Source organism: Marmota monax, unplaced genomic scaffold, assembly GCF_021218885.2.
Source record: "Marmota monax isolate L192 unplaced genomic scaffold, Marmota_monax_Labrador192_F-V1.1 WCK01_AAM20220418_F8-fsc00019, whole genome shotgun sequence".
In the NCBI taxonomy this organism is placed as follows: Eukaryota; Metazoa; Chordata; class Mammalia; order Rodentia; family Sciuridae; genus Marmota; species Marmota monax.
Window position 1 is genome coordinate 17,053,736 of NW_026695242.1, and position 19,676 is coordinate 17,073,411.

Consider the following 19,676-nt stretch of genomic DNA (forward strand, 5'->3'; position numbering starts at 1 on the left):
GAGCCAGCCCATTCAGTGCCTGTCCAAGATTGCTTCAGCTCCACAGGCAGATCTTCTCTGCACACTATGAACCCTTATTAGCATGGATAATTAAGAACTCCCAAAACATTGCATTTGTCACCCAATTAATGGGACTTCTGATTGATATTGACTGGTTAAAAACAGCATTTTGTGCTCATCTGGGAAACTGCAATCTTTTTATGTTCTAAGCCATTTTCCATTAGTGCCTGTGCATGAAAAGTATTTTAAACAAGAAGCCAAAGAGCATTTCTAAAATTGTTTAGATTCTAGGAAGATTTAAGATGAAACAAATGTTCAGCTTCCCATTTGGATCCTAGAAGCAGTGAACACACTACATGAAGAATACATTCACGTTTTCTTGCACATAAATACATTTGTCATACCAGAACCATTGAGACAAATGGCTATGTTTAGTTGGGAAATGTATCTTTTCTCTGTATTATAAAGAATGTTACACTATAATCCTTGTGGTTTTTTAGTTTCAGTATTGTTTTAGTATAGGAAACATTGAAATAGCATATGCAACTTAATTTCTATAAAGCTCTTTACAAATATAAAGGACTACTCATATTCATTAGCAAATAAATTCACATACATTTTGCCTAACAGACAAGGATAGCCATGATTTTGAAATAATTTCTAAAAGGTTAAGAAAACTACCTGTAGAAAAAATGTTTTATAAATTTCTACTCCTGACTGACCCCCCCCCAAAAAAAAAGTGGGCACCACATATAAACAAGTATTCCTCCAAAGTTTTTAGGCCCTTTGAATGGTCAACAGACACGTAATACATTTATATCTATCACTATAACCAAACAATATGAAAACCTGCAGTAAAAATGACTACAGACTACAAGCAATTAAAATTTTTTTTTAAAGAAAGAAAATGAGAATATGTAATTATGAAAGGATTTATAACTACAAGATGTTTAAAACTGAGGGTTTTTACTTTGGGAAGTTGAGGCAGGCCTCAACCTCCCGAAGTTCAAGGCCAGCCTGAGCAACTTACTGAGAACCTGTCTTAAGGGGAAAACATGGGGGAGCGGGGGATGTAGCTCAGTAGCAGAGTGTTTGCCTAGCATGTAAAGTCCTGGATTCAATCCCCAGTATTAGAAAATACTTTGTTTTACAAAATTATTTATCTAATTGTCCTGGTATTGACAACTCTATTGTCTGGGATTCTCGAGGGGTTTAAATGACAGAAATTCAAACTGTGGCAAGCCAAATAACTCACTTTTTTGGTTACTGGGTGGTTCAAATTTTATGGTAGCAAGGCTAGAACCAGGGCCTTAGAATGTAATACCCCAAGAATCTCTCACTTAAGTTGGCTCCACAGCAGAGGTAGTGTCTCAGGCTCTCTAGTTTTTGTCATCAGTTTGGCAATATCGGCAAAAAGAAAATTTCATTCCTTGAAGGGTTCTATATCAAAGAAGGTCTAGATAGATCCTGTGAAATCATTTGCCCTTTGAACCAATTACTACTGCTGGATCATCACATTGACTGATCTAGTCCATGTCATCCTTATGAACAAGAAGTAGAGAGCAATTAAGAACCCCTTAGTATTATTTATAATGTTGGAGTTTCTCAAATAGGGGAAATGCTATCTAAGTTGGGTAAGAAAATTGGATAGGTTTAAAAACTGTGTCTTAATTTAGTGATCTTTACCCTTTCATCCTTAAGGCATTAGTTTCTGTTCAGAACACAGGATTCTATGGCCCTATGAAACCTCCCTTATGTTTAATGTGGCAACTAGTTATACATGAATGGCACTTAAAGCGACTTATTATAAACTAAAGCTTGCTAAAGCAACTCTTTTATTTGTTCCAACAGAGCTTTTAAGTTCTCTTCAAGCACTTTTAAAATATTATTTAACTAATTAACCTAAGACTTAATTGGGCCATTTTATTAACTCAGTTTTATTTTCTCAAAATGTTTTATATGTAATGCCCACATAAATTAGTTTTTATTGTACACTATGAATTAACTTCTATGCATCATTACTGTGTATTTAAAAAAAATCACCACAGAATAAGGGTAGCACATACAGATTTTTCTCTTGAAAACAATTATCATTGTACTATGCTCAAGAATCTGAAGGTCTTACACATTGGTGACTATACATGAGATATATATAGCCATCTCCTTCTTTTAAAGAGTAGACTAAATACAGAAAGTTCAAGATTGCATGATGCCATGAATTTTTAAGATGAATATCTTAAAACTAGGCCCAAAGTTGCCAAATTCACCACCAACTGATAATTGGCTTCATCAAAATCAGCTTGGGGAACTTTTTAAAAAACAAATTCTTGGAATGCATTTCCCAGTTTTCAAAATAAAAAATGTTTAGGGTGGTACTAATGTTAGCTCCCAGGTGTTTTGACACACAACATATTTAACAACTGGCTTAACTCCATTTTTAAATTAATTGGAAACTCCATAATACATTCTAATTTAAGAACATGCATGAGATATAGATCTAATATAGTTGCTTTTCACCAAATCAGTGAAACTGACATAGTTTACATAGAACTATATGAGAATTTGGAGCAGGATCAAAAGTAGGTCAATCATTATGTCAATGAATGTTTTACCATCTATTTCATTTTCCTAGTCCAGAAGGCAGTTCTGAATTGATGGACTGTTGACTTTTCAATTCAGACTCCATGGAGTCTTAATTAATCCAAGCTGCTTCTACCACATCCATAAGGCCTCAAACATGTTTATCATGTCTATATATATACTGAAACAAAAGTACACAGAAAAAACACTGATAGTTTCTATTCCACATTGAGGTGGGAGGGAGGTTTGTGGTTAATGCTGGTTCTGAATCACCAAAGGGTTGTGATCATAATTGGAAAACTGATCTAGTTCATGTCTTAAGTACTTCAGAGGTAAAGAACAAGACTATAGACATGCCACTGTACCATCATACCTTTTGTGTGAGTTTTCATTTACCAAATTCCTACCATAAAAATTATTAACTCTCTGTAATTAGACCCCAAATGACTTCTACCTGCAGGCTTTATGTTCTTTTACAGCACACTGGCTTCCACTGAACCCCTAGAACAAAGTAACCAAACTGCAAATCTCATAGGTCTCAATGCCAAAGGTGATCAACACTTTCTCCTAGAACATGAAATTTCTAAAGAAACATAGATACTCATCAAATATTTAATGAACTGGGTTGGGTGCAAGGACCAAAAATATAAGAATGCAGATTCTAGCCATATAACAAGGAGAAAAGATAGGAAATGTGGTTGAGAAAATAAATGTACACTAAGAGTAAGAAACCTTTTTATAGACATTTCCTTGACTATAGCAAATAATTAAAATTAGGCTACTTATAGGATAAGAATGATAATAAGCAGCATTATGAAACAATTTAATTACCAGAGTCATTGGTTTCAACTGAATACTCACACATTAGAACCTGTTTAGAAGGCTGCTAATAAAGATCACGATTGAAATTTGTAAGTTAAGTCAGACTTGAAAGGCAAGATAAGTGATTCCTCTTCATACAGTTATTAGCTCTGACGGAGGCATAAGAATTCACTTAGAAAAATTGCTTTCATAACATACCTAAAAATAGGATAGTTCATAAATTTTCAAGACTGTTCTTCCCTGCTGTGGATAGCCCTTGATCTCTGACTGTAAAACTTAGCAAACTTTGGCATGTTCTAATGTTAGTTTTATAAGTTACTGAAAACCCCTATAAATTTAGCCTCATTTCTTAGATCTGTATAGTGTTCTCATTCAGAATGCTTAAACATTGAAGTCACAAAATGAAATACCAATATAGAAATATTCATCTTTAGACAGGTTGTATAGTTACCACATGGCAAGAAACTGACCAAAAAAAAAAAAAAAAAAAAAAAAGTAAACATTCAGGATAAAAATACTGCAGAGCATTATGGAATTTGAACTTAGCACTTTCCTAAATTTTAGTAGTTCCAACTATAGGAAAATATAGCTGCTATAAGGATTGAGATGATTTAAGCTAACTCAAATATTCCCCAATTTTTAAAATCCATAGATTTTTATAGTTTTATTATAGTAACAAACAGTTGTCACAGTGAGATCTACACACATGTACAGAATTATTACATTTAAACTCATATAGAACAATATTTACATTTTAAGTTATACTTTTGAAAGTAGAACATGAAGTACAGCTGAAGTTTTACAGTAAGAAGAAAAATATACAAGACAAAAAGAGAGTCAACAGTACAACTATCCATCCTCCATATAACATGGACACTTTTTGTCAGAAAGCTACATCTTCTTAATCTGATTGTCCAAATCATCAAAATATGGATGATTCAGTGCCATTTTGCCAGAAATTCGTTTGGCAGGATCATAGACTAACATTTTCTGTAGGGGAGGAAAAAAAAATTAGAAAGTAAATCATTTTTTAAAAATCTCCATAAAACCTTAGCTTTTTTTTTTTAACCAATAAACCATATGCAAATAAGGTTAATGAAAATCTACTAAATTCACATTTTCATTACTTTAACATCAAGCTACATAAATGTCTCATTCCTCCATATTTTACCCTCTAGCTCTAGAATAACCTACTCCTTAAATTACAGATATCTCAACCTTTTTAACTTGTAAATTATAGTTCAGACACAGAGATATCTTTAAAACCAAGACATAAATTCAGGAAAGATATCTGGTTAATTATATTTACTTCGAGAATTAAATAGCCGTCTGAGTAATTTATAACATTCTTAAAATGTTGGCAATTAACTATAGTGGTTTTTGATGCAGCTTCAAATAAATTCCCAATTTAAAAACGAAAACAAACAGAAAACCCCATAGCACAATGTGTTATAAACAGCTAAATATGAATCATTAAATTAATTATGATCAGGCAATCTAGTATACAAATTATTTTACACATTACCTGGAAAAGTTTAGTATTGATCTTAAATTCTATCTTAAAAGAAATATTAACCTCAAAGAAAGCCAATGAACAAGCAGACTAGATATTATATATTATATTATACATACATATATATATGTATATAACTAGTTACCATTAGAACTCTTTTATGTATCTAACACTATATGAAGGGCTTTGGATATAGCATGTCCATTAATCCTTAACAACAAAAGTAATTCGGACCCTTGAGACTCAAAGAGTCTAGCAACTTGCCCAAATTCATAGAGCTAAGAAGCAATAAAGCTAGAATTTGAATCCTAGTTTAATTTATGATCAACTGGGGGAAATTTTTATCCCTCAGGGGAATTTTGGCAACATTGGAGACATTTTTTGATTGTCATGATGGGCGTATTTGTGTTCCCATCTAGAAGGTAGAGGACGGTGATGTTAAACCTACTACAATGAATGGAACAGTTTCAGTAATGAAGAATTATCTATTGAAGTTGTCAATTATGGCTACATCATAGAATCTTACTTAGGGCTTCTCTCCACAACTGGGAAATCTGAGCTTAAATTTTGTGGCATGATTTATATATTACGAACGGAGCTCAAAGATCATCCTAAAAGATCTATTTCATTACAAAGCAATGTTTTTCTTTGTTTAAACTTGCCAGACTATTTATTTATTGGCACCATATTACCTGGGATTTGTAAAATTGGTTCATTCTAAAAATTCAAAACTTAAATATTATTCTAAGACAGGCTTCTGGAAGCAGGCCTTTTAAATAATTTTTGTCTTGTTTTAAAAGAAAACAGTTGTTAACTGGGAATAGAAATATAATAGAGGGGAAAGATTAAGAACTACATTAATCCTTCTAACCTTTCTGATGAAGAAAACCAGGCACAAAGTAAAAACTGGAGTTAGGGTTATAAACAACTTTAATGACTAAAAATATCAAGCAGTAAGGAAAGCACCAATGTCTAGGATGAACAAAAAAATGGAACTTAGTAAATACTGAGACAAAAAAGTTGGAAAGGAAGACTACAACTCACCAACTTAAAAAACTTTACAACTTTAATTGGGGCTGGGGTGTGTTCAGTGGTTGAGTGCTTGCCTAGTATGCATGAGCAATGCAAAATAAAAAACAGCGAAAAGGTGTTAACTCTAGTCTCTCCTTTAGATCATGAACAACAACCTATCAGATTAAAAACAAAAGAACTTTCATGCTAACTAATTCTCTTCTCTAGTGTTTCTTTTTTTTTTTTTAATATTTATTTTTTAGTTTTCGGCGGACACAACATCTTTGTTTGTATGTGGTGCTGAGGATAGAACCTGGGCTGCAGGCATGCCAGGCGAGCGCGCTACCGCTTGAGCCATATCCCCAGCCCACTCTCTATAGTGTTTCTTGATAGCTAAAATGGTTCTAGTAATATAACAGACAACTAACTCAACAGATTTTGGTTTTCTTCCTATTTCCCAGGTAAAAGAAATGTTACTGAATATACCCAGTCATCAATGTTAAAGTCAGTATAATTATATATTACACTATATCACTGAAAGCATACAGAGAGCTTTCTCACCGAGAGCAAATCCAAGCCATTTTCATCCAAGTTTTTGACATGGGATGCCAGGCTTCCTGGTTTCCACTTGGGAAATGTATTCTTATAATCCTGTAAAGATTCCACTTCTGGCCACACTTCATTGTTGGGAGTGCCCAAAGCTCTAAAAAAATCATAGCAAAATAGGAAACTGTCATTTAAGGCAAAAATACTATCTTGTTATATACATATTTATTACTTAAAAAAATTAACAGCTTAGTTATAAAAATACCTGAAAATCCTGAAGAGTTGATCAATTTCTGAATCTCCATGAAAAAGTGGTTTCTTAGTTGCCAATTCTGCAAATATGGTGCCTATACTCCAAATGTCAACTGGAGTGGAGTAACGAGCTGACCCCAGCAATACTTCAGGAGATCTATACCAGAGTGTTACTACCTGTTACAAAGCAAAAAATATACAGAATAAATGTGGTATATTAAACTACCTAAATTTCCTTTAGAATGTTGTAAAATTGCAACTAATAACACTGTTTGTCAATTAACTATACACAGAATATTAAAATTAAGCTAAATATTTCATTCAAGTTCTCTTTGGGGAAAAAAAATAAAAAATACTAAATCTTTTTTTGCTATTCAAGTCATTAAACAGTTATATAGGGCTGGGGTTGTGGCTCAGTGGTAGAGTGCTCACTGAGCATGTGTGAGGCCCTGGGTTCTATCTTCAGCACCACATAAAGATAAATAAAAGTATTATGTCAATCTACAATTAAAAATTATTAAAAAAAAATTTTTTTTAAAAAAGTTATATAGCTGGGCACAGTGGCACATGCCAGTAATCCCAGCAGCTTGGGAAGCTGAGGCAGGAGGATCATCAGTTCAAAGACCTGTCTCTAAATATTTTTAAAAATGGCTAGTGATGTGGCTCAGTGGTTGAACGCCCCTGAATTCAATCCCCAGTAACAAAAAGCAAAACAAAACAAACAACAAAAAAACCCAGTGATATAGGTTATCAAAAAACAAAACAAAAACCCTATTGCTATAGATTTGGAGGTGATATTCTTTAAAATGAAGATTCTGCTTGCATGCTAAAACAGTACACAAATAAGAAACATAAATAAACCATGTTAGTTTATTCATGATCTAGAACTAATTAATCATTTTAGTATATTTATCAGAATGATAGAAATATCAACTCTAACTTAGAACAAAGCTAATGAGCTCAAACAGCATTTATTTAAGCCAAAGAGAACCAAATAATTTATTTATGCAGTCATGGAAAAAATAATAAAAAGGAATAAGAAGAAGCCAAAACATCTATTCAGAAAGTTAGTATCTGCAGTCAGTCTTCAGGTGAAACTGTATACAACTCCAAAAAGACACAGGTTTTCAACAGTCCTTTACTATACAATCCAACATTTGCTTTCCCTCCAGAAACACCAAATGAAATGCCAACCCTTCAACACAACACTGGCAACATGACAAGGAGGCTGGGGTGTAGTTTAGTGAAGAGAACTTGCCTAGCATGAGAAAAGCCATGGTTTGACCTCCAGCACTACACATACACACACACACACACACACACAAAAAAAAAAAAAAAAAAAAACCCATGATTTTTATACACACACACATATATAAAAGCTTCTAAATGAATTATGTATCAGAAACAGTACCCCTTAAACAACGAAATCTTTTAATCAATCTTGTTGTGTATCAGGAAGCATCCAATTAGGAGACAGAAACCAGTGACTTGGGGAAAAGTTTAATATAAAGAATTAAACTATAACTGGACCAGAATAATGAGATTAATAAGAAATAATGAAAACTCACTTACCTCATGTGTATATACCCTAATAGGTATCCCAAAAGCTCTGGCAAGGCCAAAATCAGCTAGTTTAATTGTTCCTTTGTCATCAATCAATAGATTTTGAGGTTTTAAGTCTCTGTGAAGAACTCTTCTAGAGTGACAAAACACAATCCCCTGAAGGATTTGGTACAAATAACTCTAGAAAAGGAAATATAAGTTAGAAACGTAATCTTACAAAATACAATTTTCTAAGTATTATTAACCAATTTGTTTTAATGATATAAGAAATAATGACGTAGTGAAGTGATTTACCAAAAAAGCCTTCAGGTCTTTTGAGACTAACAAGCATTTGTGTGCTGGAAGTCCATTTATATGTCTATCTTATTGATAGACATTCACCTATGGGCACATTTATAGTCAGATGATATCCATATGAACTCATTTAGTCCTATTTTACTAATTTTGGGACCTCTTATCCTTCAAGTCACAAGTTCTTTTTGAGTTTCTTGATCTTCCTTCTATGCACTTACATCAACACTGTTTCTCTGTTGAATAAGGTTGTTCTTTTCATTTCTATCTTTCATCTTTACACCTATATTTCCTCTTTGAAACCAACAGCCACAGATTCAAAAAAATGGCAAAGAGGATATTATGATTATGTATTTAAATGGACACAATCACAAAATTGCTATTTAGTAGTTCAGAAGTGTTTTATATGATATTAACCAAGAACAATGTAATTAACATTTGAAGCAACATGGGTATTACAGAAATATATAGTACTCATATAAAACAATGACTTAATTTTGAAATTGGAAAATACATAAAACCAATAAGAAAACTGGCTAGCTATTTAGGAAGCTGGGTGTATGTACCCTAGTTCTTAAACCAAAATAAATATTTGATCCATGCAGAATTTAAAGCAAAGAAGTGGGAAGGGGCTAAGAGACAGACTTACTGAAACTACTAGAAAGATTGTCATTTATTATTCTGAATAAGCTATTTATAAATGACTCTAAGCTATTTATAATTGATTATCAACTAAACATGAATGTTTCAGAGTAAATTGCTAAGAATTTTTAAAGGGCAATTGGCAATATCTACCAAGATCTTAAATGTAAACAAACCATCTTCAACTTAGTTCCAGTTCTAAGAATTTATCCTATAAGGTGAAACACAAAGATAAATATATAAGAATATTTACTGCAATATTGCTCATAAGAGTAACAATCACCAAAATGGAAAATAACTGTCCATCAATATGAAATTGGTTTAAATAAGCATAGCAAAAATATAAACAGACACAAATAGATATACACATCTAATAACTTTTCACACCCCAAATAATGTATATTAATAATGTATATATAAATGATTCCTTTTGTGTAAGAGCTACATGTTCATACACATACAGAATGGACATAAATGTGTAAGATTACAATTAAAACTAACAATTACTGCCTCTAAGGAGCAGTTTGCTAAAGTTGGTATAAGGCACTTTTACTTTATATATAACAAATGTCTACAATACATTAATCAAATGTTTTAAACCAGAATAAAATAGAATCATCTGCCACTACCACACTGCTCCAGGCTTTTTTTTTTTTTTCTATATTATCTGTCAGCTAAGGAAAAACCAGAATGCCTTAGTTTTCAACAATAGAACACAGAGAATATCAGTTTTATGTTAGGCTCAGACACCATTTTTCACTAACTAGAAGCATTATCTGGCAACTAAACAGACAAATGTTAATCTATCTAATAATCTTTATAGGAGGAAATAAATAAAATATGAAATATTTTTTCTTTCTCATTCTATTTTCTAACACTTTTTCCAATCATAGTCTGACAAAACCCATGATTTCTACATAGATTCTTTACCTTTACAGTATATAAATATTAATAAAATTAGTAAGCTTCTTACCTTAACAAGTGAAGAATCCATGAACTGACCAGGAGGGATAGAATCCAGGTATTTCTTGAGATCCATGGAAAGGAATTCAAAGATGAGATATAACCTGGAATCCTGCATGAGCACATCTTGAAGGCTGAGAATAAAAACGTGAAAAAAAAAAAAAAAAAAGCGCAAACCTGTTTCACAAAAATAGTTGAGTAAATTTCATAGTGATTATTATAAAAAGTGGGCTTAGAGGAGATGGCAACTCCCCTATTTTCTGTAAAGAACCTCAGTGCAAAGCTAGAATTTGAGAAAGGGCAATTTAAAATTAGGAGATACTAATTTAAAAGGGCAATTTAAAATTAGGAGATACTAATTTATAAATAACCTATATTCCAAAAGAACATGTATTATCTCGGATGGCTGCTCATTGCTCAGAGCTTGTCTTTCCATTTAAGTAAGTAGAAATAAACTTAAGGAAAACCTAACCTTAATAGCTGCTCCCTATCTCCAGCCCAAGCAAAATACAATTAGGTTCTAAGCTGAACCACAGGAGGACCATTCCTGAAAACACCCTAACACTTTTTCCAATCACAGTCAGACAAAGCTTATATAATCTTTTCCCCCCTCCTGTTTCATCTGACCTAGGTACCTGGTTTTAGGACAGAGGATAATGAGAGACCAGAGCCCCCAGAGTGGGAGCACTGACAAAGCTCCATGAAAAGGGCTCCTTTTCTCCTATGGCCAGCTTTGTCATGCTTTTCCAGCCCCCAATACTAATTCTCATCACAAAGCTCTTAAGCCTATTTCTGTTTTTTGGTTTTTTTTTGGGGGGTGGGGGGTGGACTGGGGATTGAACTCAGGGGCACTCAACCACTGAGCCACATCCCCAGCCCTATTTTTACTTTATTTAGAGACAGGATCTCACTGAGTTGCTTAGCACCTCCCTGTTGCTGAGGCTGGCTTTGAACTCTCGATCCTCCTATCTCAGCCTCCCAAGCAGCTGGGATTACAGGTGAGCCAGGCCCCTGCTCCATTTCTGTTTTAAGTTTTTTTTTTTTTTTAACCCATGCCCAGCATGCACAATCAACAAAAAGAGTAGGACTTTATTCCACTGAGCAAAGTCAGACCAGAGACTAAGCAAATTTAAAAGGTTCCACACTGAAATTCACATTTGAAATAGTATGGGTAAAATAGTTTAAATCCAGATATTATACCATACCTGACTATATTTGGATGACGAAGTTCTTTTAATAGAGAAATTTCCCGAATTGCAGTACTAGGAACCCCTTCCTCTTCACTTTCTAGTCTGATTTTCTTCATGGCTACCACTTGACCTGTAGTTTTGTGTCTACCCTTATATACAACTCCATAAGTACCTGAAATAGACAAAGTAAATATCTGCTATGCAACACCCCACAAACTAAAAGTTCTTGCACATGATAGTCAAGTGCTCTGCCACTAAGATATGTCCCCAGCCTAAAACATTTTTTAAATAACTGAATTCCTTAAGTCGTCACCAGATAGAAATGTCTTTGTGGCCAGATGGGAGGTTGTTTTACCCTCATTGCTTTCTAAAGGAAAGTGAGGGTAATTACAACCTATCACGTTTATGGTTTAGAAATAAAATTCAAGTAGACATCACAAGTTTTCCATAAATTTAAACTACCATTAATGTTGCAACACATGCAACAGAAGAAATGGATTGTTCACAAACTGAAATTTACCTCCTGCCACATATCCTACATGACTGAAAAAAAAAAAAAATTAGGCATAAAACAGTTTTAAAAATTGGGGCTCAGGAAATAGTATTAACAGGAGTTGTAGACAATGATGGGATTTGTTGTTACATATTCATACGTACATACAATAATATAATGCACCAATAAAAAAAGGGGTGGGGAGGAGGCAACGGTCCTTATCCAGAAAAGAGACAAAAAGACCATTTGTTTTTACTAAGTCTTTATTAGACCTAATAAAGTTCATACCATCTACTATGCACTAGGAAAATCTCATACCATTTGAAGTTAACAAAAAACACTAATTCTCATTATGTGGGCTTCAGATAATGAACAACAATGTCAATAAAAAGAATAGTAGAGTGGGAGGGAAGGTGGACACAGGGAATAGAAATGGCAATAAAGGCTAGCTAGCTAAAGTTCATACACATGCTGCACTTAATTCCCTAGATAAGTGCTTTAAAAAAACAGGCTGGAGTTTCAGGGCAGTGTTGAACCCCTTGATATGTATAAATTTTGTTGAAGAGTTTTTGCTTTCCATGACATCATTGTAACTTAAAAAATGATTAGAAGTAATCCTGTAATCCTAGCTACTTAGTATGCTGAGACAAGAGGATCACAAGTTCCAGGCCAACCAGGGCAATTTAGGAGACCCTGCCTCAAAATAATATTTTATAAAAGTTGGGTTATAGCTCAGTAGTAGAGAGCTTTGCCTAGTATGCAATAAGGTCCTGAAGTCAATCACCCAGTTTTTTCCTTTTTTGATACTAGGGAATGAACCTAGGAACACTTTACCACTGAGCTACAACCCCAGTTTTTTATTTTTTTGTTCAGATACAAAGAACTTGTGATTCTCCTCCCTCAGCCTCCCAAGTCAGTGGCATTATAGGTATGACCTACCACACCTGGAGAAAAAAAATTTTTTAAAGTGATTAAAATTCATTTTCCTATGGACATTTCTCTAAAAGTAGCAACATTTCAAAAAAGCCTAGGAGATCGGTTTAAGACTAACAGAAGACTTGTCCCAGAAAATCAAGGAAAAATAAAGTAGAACATGATCAAGTATGGAAGCCTTGAATTGTAAGCAGTAAACCTCCATTTGACAAATATTTAGAGGTCATTATTAAATTCTAGCTAGGTGTCTACCATCATAAATATATTTATTCTCTATGACATTATCTTAAGACAGGAAAGAGTTCAAAGAGTAGAATGACAAATTCAGAAGAAACTGGATAACAACTTTGTATTATTTGCAATGAGTAGTTTGGATATATTTTTAAAATTAGGTTGTCCAAAGTGAAAAAAGACCTCAATGTCAAGAGGGATAAAATGCAGGCAGACATGTTCTAGATTACAGAGACTAAGACATTAACTGCCTTAGATCTTAACCCATGGATCTTTGGAAAATACCGAAAAAGTGTTTAGGGGTAAGCACATCTCTACAGCTTACTGCAAATGCATCAAAAAGAAAGACAAAAATGCAAAGATAATAAAGTATGACAAAACACATCTTGGTAAAGATGTTACAGATTTGTCATACAAATCTTTCAACTTATAAGTTCAAAATTGTTCCAAATTAAAGCTTTCTAAAAATCAGGCTGGGGGGCGGGGCAGGAGGGTGGGGGAAGCTCTCCTAAGTACTGAATCTGACTTCATGCATGTTAGGAAAGTGCTCCACTAACCAGCTACACCCCTAGCCTTTTATTTTTGAAACAGGTTCTTGCTAAATTGCCCCAAGTTGGCCTCAAACTTTTGATCCTCCTTCCTCAGACTCTGAAGTAGCTGGGATTACAGGCATGTGCCACCACACCCAGCAGCTTAAAAATCAATACTAGCTTAAAATTGAACACTAGACTTAAACAAGGTTCCTGGCAGAAACGAAGGAAAATTCTGTATAGAGGACACCATTTAGGCTTCATATTATTTCCACAAGTTAATTTTTCAAAAACAATATGCAGCACACAATATCCAGCCAGGCAGCAAAATGAGAAGATTATACAAGCCAGAGCAATTAAAAAGAATATTAAGGATGTAAAGGGAATGAATGATTATATACAAAATTACTGGTTTTTAGAATAACTGCCAAGAGGCTAATAATATATCACAAAATTATATACTACTAATATACTAATCTCTGCTGCAGACACCAAAGCATATGGAATAAGTTATTAAGTATTTTCAAAACACAAGCATTGTAAGTATTTGGTGTCAGAAGCATAAAAGACTATGAGGGAGATCACCAGGAAATCATATTAAATTCTCTTGAAATGTAAACATTAAGTTGTTATGTTAAAAAAAAAATTAATGCACATTAGTGCTACCAGGTACCTTAATGGTTGTATTTTAATAAATTTACATGTTTGTACTTTACAGAAGTAGCATTGTTGAAGTACTTTTTAAAGCTCTTATGTTATTAAAATCACTCACCTTCCCCAATTTTCTCTATTTTGGTGTAGTCTTCCATTGTTACACAATAGGTATGACAGATCCTAAAATGAGGAGAAACAACTAATTTGATTATATGCCACTAACTAAGTCCTAATGAGATCCTATATGAAAGCATTTTCTACATTGCCTTCTCCAGTATATAAAGTATCCCATAGATATTATATTACTATTAAAGTAGTTACAAGAGTAGAGAATCCTGCAATAAGACTTTCCAACCCTTCTTAGCTCCTAAAAAAACACTGCATTTGTATATTCTATGCAGTACTTAGCTTGTTCAAAACAAATTAACCCTCAAATTCAGGCATCAACTTATTTATTCCAAATAGTTCAACAATGTTATTTGAATTTGTATCCTTTTTTTTGAGATGATTCAAAAGATACTATGTTTTAAAGACATGAGAAGGGAACCAAACTGGTCAGGTTTTTAACCATTAGAAATAAGATTTTGTTTAAAAACTGCAAAAAATGTAAATGTTTACAGTTGTTCCAGCGACAGTTTTAATCTTCTCCTTTGTTTTTAACAGCCACACAAACACATTCAAGATTGTGAAGAGTAGCACCCTAAAAGAAAATGAAAAGTGCAATTCCACAGATAATAAAGCTGACAACCTGACATTCAAAACTACTTCAGCTGGTAAGTTTGCCAACGAAACTTCAAAAGCCCAAAATATAGTCACCTTGATAAATGATCCCTAAGAATTTAGATTTCTCACATTATCTTCAAAAAGAAAATTCAATCCAGAAAGTAGAGATAAATCTTAAAATGAGCCCTGTGAGAGGTATTAAACCAGCTGCCCTGGGGGTTTGACTTCAGGCACTGGTCACATATGCTAACTTCCCGAAATGCCAATGGACAATTAACATTTCTTTCAACCAGATTTGATACACCTTAACTGCAATAAAATTGTTGAGCTTGGCTTTTTAACAGAGAGCTAAAAATTAACTCAATTTCAAAGCTGAGCTCAGTTCCCTCCCACCGTTTTCTGGTTCTAACAATTTAAAATAAAGCATGCTACTTAATGCTTTACTAGCTGCAGGAGGTGAAATCTCAATGTTGGCATCTCCCTGTCCAGAGACCTCCAGGTCTTTATGGGCCTGCAAGAAGTGCACACCAGTAACTTTTGTATTAGATTCTTTAAAAAACAAAAAAGTCAAGGATATGAGAACCCAAGTGTTTCTGTCTTTTAGTATTTCTTAGCCTTTCTGCCAATTCCATAGTATATAACGACCAACTATAATAAAGGAAAAACCCCAGTTCCTTCTGTCTTGGAGACTGGCTAAGCATTCTTAAAATATCCCTGTGGGCAAGGGTTACCGGCACAGGAACCCGAGAAGGCCCACAAATTCACGGATCGATTTCTCCAACAGCCCAAGTTTAAGGGACTCGCGTGGTCACCTGGCCAGGTGCGGTCAGTCTTGCCTTCCACCGCCGGAACGGGAAGGGGGAGCCCACGGGCCTAGGGCCGAGCCTGGCACCCGCAGCTCACTGCGGTCAAGCCAATGCAAGGATTTTGCTTCAACCGCGACCACAAAGCCTCCTAGGGCAAGTCAGCGGCCTCCTCCCGAGCACAGGTAACCCGGGCCCCAAACCGAAATTCAGGGCAGCCAAGAGCCTCCCTCAAACGCCAGGCCCGAGCCCCTGAGAAGGCCCTGCCACCCTCAGAGGACGGGCCTGGCCCTCACACAGTCCCTGCAGCCCAGCCCAACTCCGAGAGATCACCCCGCTTCTCAACTCGCCCTCGGAGGTGCCCTGCCAGGCGGCACCCAAAGGCATGACCCTGACCCCGGCAACTCTACCCGGCTTATGTTCCGGCGGGGGCCGCGGCGGCAGCTACCTGGTCTGCGACTCCACACTCAACTTCTAAGTGCCAGCTTTGAAGCCAAGTGCGAGCAGTTTCAAACTCACCGCGCTAAAGGGGATTGGATCCGCCAATCAGGTTACCCGTAGACTTTCAAAGGAACCAATCAGAGCCCATCTACACTTGGGCTGGACTTCCCGGGAGGCTGGAGCGCGAAAGAAAGAGGAAACGGCGGCTGGGAGAAAGGAGGAGGGCGGGCGCCAACTGAATCTTTCATTCCAGTAGAGAATCGTCCTATTGTTTCTAGTCACAGGGAATCTACGATTCTCTGTTTTCATTTTTAATTTTTTTCCTCCCAGTACTGGTACAATTAAAATTTATTGCACTCAAATATCTCATGACAAAAGTGCTATTGTATTTACATAGAGATCCCATTACTTTCCCTCCTAATACTTAAGGTTAGTGTATAACTGTGCTTCTTTTTTTTTTTTAACTTTTTTTTTTTTTTTGTAGTTGTAGATGGACAGAATTCCTTTATTTTATTTGTTTATTTTTATGTGGTGTTGAGGATCGAACCCAGTGCCTCACACATGCTCGGCAAGCGCTCTGCCACTGTGCTACAGCCCCAGCCCTAATTGTGCTTTTTAAAATGACCAAAGAAGCATATTTCAGGTATCATTACTAATAAGATAATGAAAAAGGCCTGGCGAGGTGGCGCATGCATGCCTGTAATCCCAGCAACTGGGGAGGCTGAGGTAGGAGGATCCCAAGTTCAACGCCAGCCTCAGCAACAGGGAGGCCCTAAGTAACCCAGTGAGACCCTGTCTCTAAATAAAATGCAAAATAGGGCTGGGAATGTGACTCAGTGGTTGAGTGTCCCCAAGTTCAATCCCCACTACTCCACAACCCCAAAAAAGATAATGGAAAAGGAGATAATGGAAAACTGAGAGACATACTCAAAAGTATAAAGAAAAATTCCCAGTTGCATTTATGTACAATTCTGTGTAATATATAACTGTCCTTTGTTTTTACCTTATTTATTTAAAATTTTTATTATAAAATTTTGAATATTTTAAATTTTTAAATATTTTCACATTAGAATTTTAAAGATTCCTTAAAACACAGAAATCCACAATTTTATGAAAAAGAGATCTAAATTATTTTGTAAGTAATCCAGTGTCAAAAGCTCTCTCTTCATTGCCCCTCCACCATGTTGTTGAGAGATTTCTTTGCCCTTTTTATTTTTTATCTTGAGATAAAATCATGCTAAATTGTTGAGGCTGGCCTCTAACTTGTGATCCTCCTGCCTCAACCTCACAGAGTAGCTGCGATTATAAGTGTTCACCACTACACCTGGCTCTTAAGGCAGATTTCTACACTTCAACATCATTCCTAAGTCTTTGAGAAAATAAAACAGTAAAATAGAACTAGAGATTATGAGACTCTACCTAGCATGGATTTCTCTTTGCACTGATCCTAATGGGTCATAGAACAAAGACTGATTATCATGTTCTCTACAAAATATATATCAGAAGACCAGATTAAAATAAAGAATGAAACTAGTATATCACATGTATTTGAGTGTTTAATTCCTTTTTAACATAAAATAATGAGCCATGTCTGTCCTCTGGCCTATATGAACGCTCAGCCTTGACAAATTTTTGCTCTTAGGAAACGAATAGAGTGCTTAGGATTCTTGATGGTAGATGTAGGAGCTTCAAAGCTCCTGCCTGACCCTACTAATGTGTGTGTGTGTGTGTGTGTGTGTGTGTGTGTGTGTGTGTGTGTTGCTGGGGATCAAATCCAGGGCCTCATGCATGCCAGGTAAGCACTCTACCACTGAGCTATATCCTCAACCCCCTAATAATGTTTTAAAATCCAAAATTCATTTTGTAAATGAAAACTGAATATTCCAGAGAAATGCTATCAGGCTGTTCTCTGCTAGTTTAAGATACTGATTATAGTGAATGACGATATGTCTTTCTCTCTGAGAGACTTAAGCAAGGAATTTATTTTATTTTATTTGAAAACAGCAAGCAATTAATTATATCCGTTTTACATTCAACAAACAGAAGACCACATGCTTCCACAGCTGGGATGCTAGGTTTTTTCAATTTAACTCAATTATTTTTCTTTTTAAAGTTTTAGGGATTATTGTAAATGCATGCTACCCAATTAGCAGATACAGTTTATCATACTTTGGGTAAATTTCTATTCATTATCTCTAAAGTGCAACTCTATGCTTTATAGACACAAAAATGAGTAAGATACAATTCCTGCCATAAATATTGAGGGTGGAGAAGCATGATGGTTATTTACATTTCTCTTCTGGTACTTAGGTTGTAACTTATGTAACGGGGCAAGATATAGGGGAAGACATAAGGAAAGAAATGATTAATTCTAATAGAAGAAGCAGCATCTGAACAAACACTGGAGAAAAGAATTATGGGGTGGGCCTTCCAAGCACTGTGCTTGTATGAGTAAAAGCACAGAGGCAGAAAGTCTGCCTAGTGATTGAGATGTTTCAATCATTGGATACAGGGAATACTGTTAGTATTAGGTAGGAATGGGAGTTTGGAGTCAGAATCTTGAAGAGCCCTGAATACTGTACAAAGGGGTCTGAGTAGGAGAGGTAATATACAGCTTTGGAACTATATTTTAAGAGATTAACCCTAGAGAGGGCATGCAATTTTCCTTCTTTTTTTTTTTCTTTCCAGTGGTACTGGGGATTGACCCCAGGGCCTCATGCATGCTAGGCAAGTACGCTACTACTGAGTTGCATTCCCAGCTACATTTAAAAAAAGAAAAAAAGACAATTAAAAAAAAAAAGCAGGAAAGGATAGAAAGGATTATGCTTCTAAAATTTCATATTTATATTTTAATAAACTCTATTTTGCAAGGAAAAGAAAAGTTGGCACTGTACATGAGGTGTTTTGCTTGTTTTTTAGATAGAAGTACAAACTTAATATTTTTGTCCCTATCCAAATTTTTATGAATTCTTCATCCCCATTGTGATAGTATTTGAGATGGAGCCTTTGTAAGTAATTAGGATTAAATGAAGTATGTCATGAAGGTGGAGCCCTCATGATGGGATTGCTGATATTATAAGAAGAGACAAAGACACCTTTGTAGCTCTCACTCTATAGTGTGAAGTTAGAGTGAGAAGACAGTTGTCTATGAAGCTAAAAGCCCTCTCCAAATCCCAGCTGTGCTCACTCTCTGGTCTTGGACTCTCAGCCTTCAGAACTGTGGGAGAATACATTTTTGCTGTTTAATCTGTTTAAACAGATTTTGCAACAGTAATCCAAGCTGAAGACAAGTTTGTTTTTTTAAAAAATTTAAAAACATTGTTGAAAATACATAAAATATAGTCATCCTCAGTATGTATGGGAGATTGGTTCCTTTTCAACATAGTTGTTTTGGCTTTCTACCTCATTATTGGTTATATCATGCAAATTTGTAGAATTTCTGTCAGGTTAAGAAAACATTGATCACATTTGTTTCACATCTAAGCAATTTGTCCT

The 19,676-nt window shown here is 35.1% G+C and overlaps 1 protein-coding gene across 2 annotated transcripts; it reads right to left on the reverse strand.

Annotated features, from left to right (window-relative positions):
• Positions 1-3,178: 3,178 nt before the first annotated feature.
• Cdk1 (cyclin dependent kinase 1) lies at positions 3,179-16,274 on the reverse strand. 2 transcript variants are annotated; one of them, XM_046419956.2, is made up of 8 exons: positions 16,189-16,274; positions 14,333-14,394; positions 11,389-11,545; positions 10,194-10,317; positions 8,297-8,467; positions 6,738-6,901; positions 6,488-6,629; positions 3,179-4,392 (listed from the first exon to the last, which is right to left on the reverse strand). In XM_046419956.2, the coding sequence occupies exons 2-8, from the start codon at positions 14,367-14,369 to the stop codon at positions 4,294-4,296; spliced, it is 894 nt and encodes a 297-aa protein (XP_046275912.1). In that variant the 5' UTR covers positions 14,370-14,394; positions 16,189-16,274; the 3' UTR covers positions 3,179-4,293. The 2 variants fall into 2 exon arrangements, with proteins under 2 accessions (XP_046275912.1, XP_046275913.1); XM_046419957.2 differs by having other exon boundaries at positions 16,151-16,248.
• Between the last annotated feature and the right edge of the window lie 3,402 nt (positions 16,275-19,676).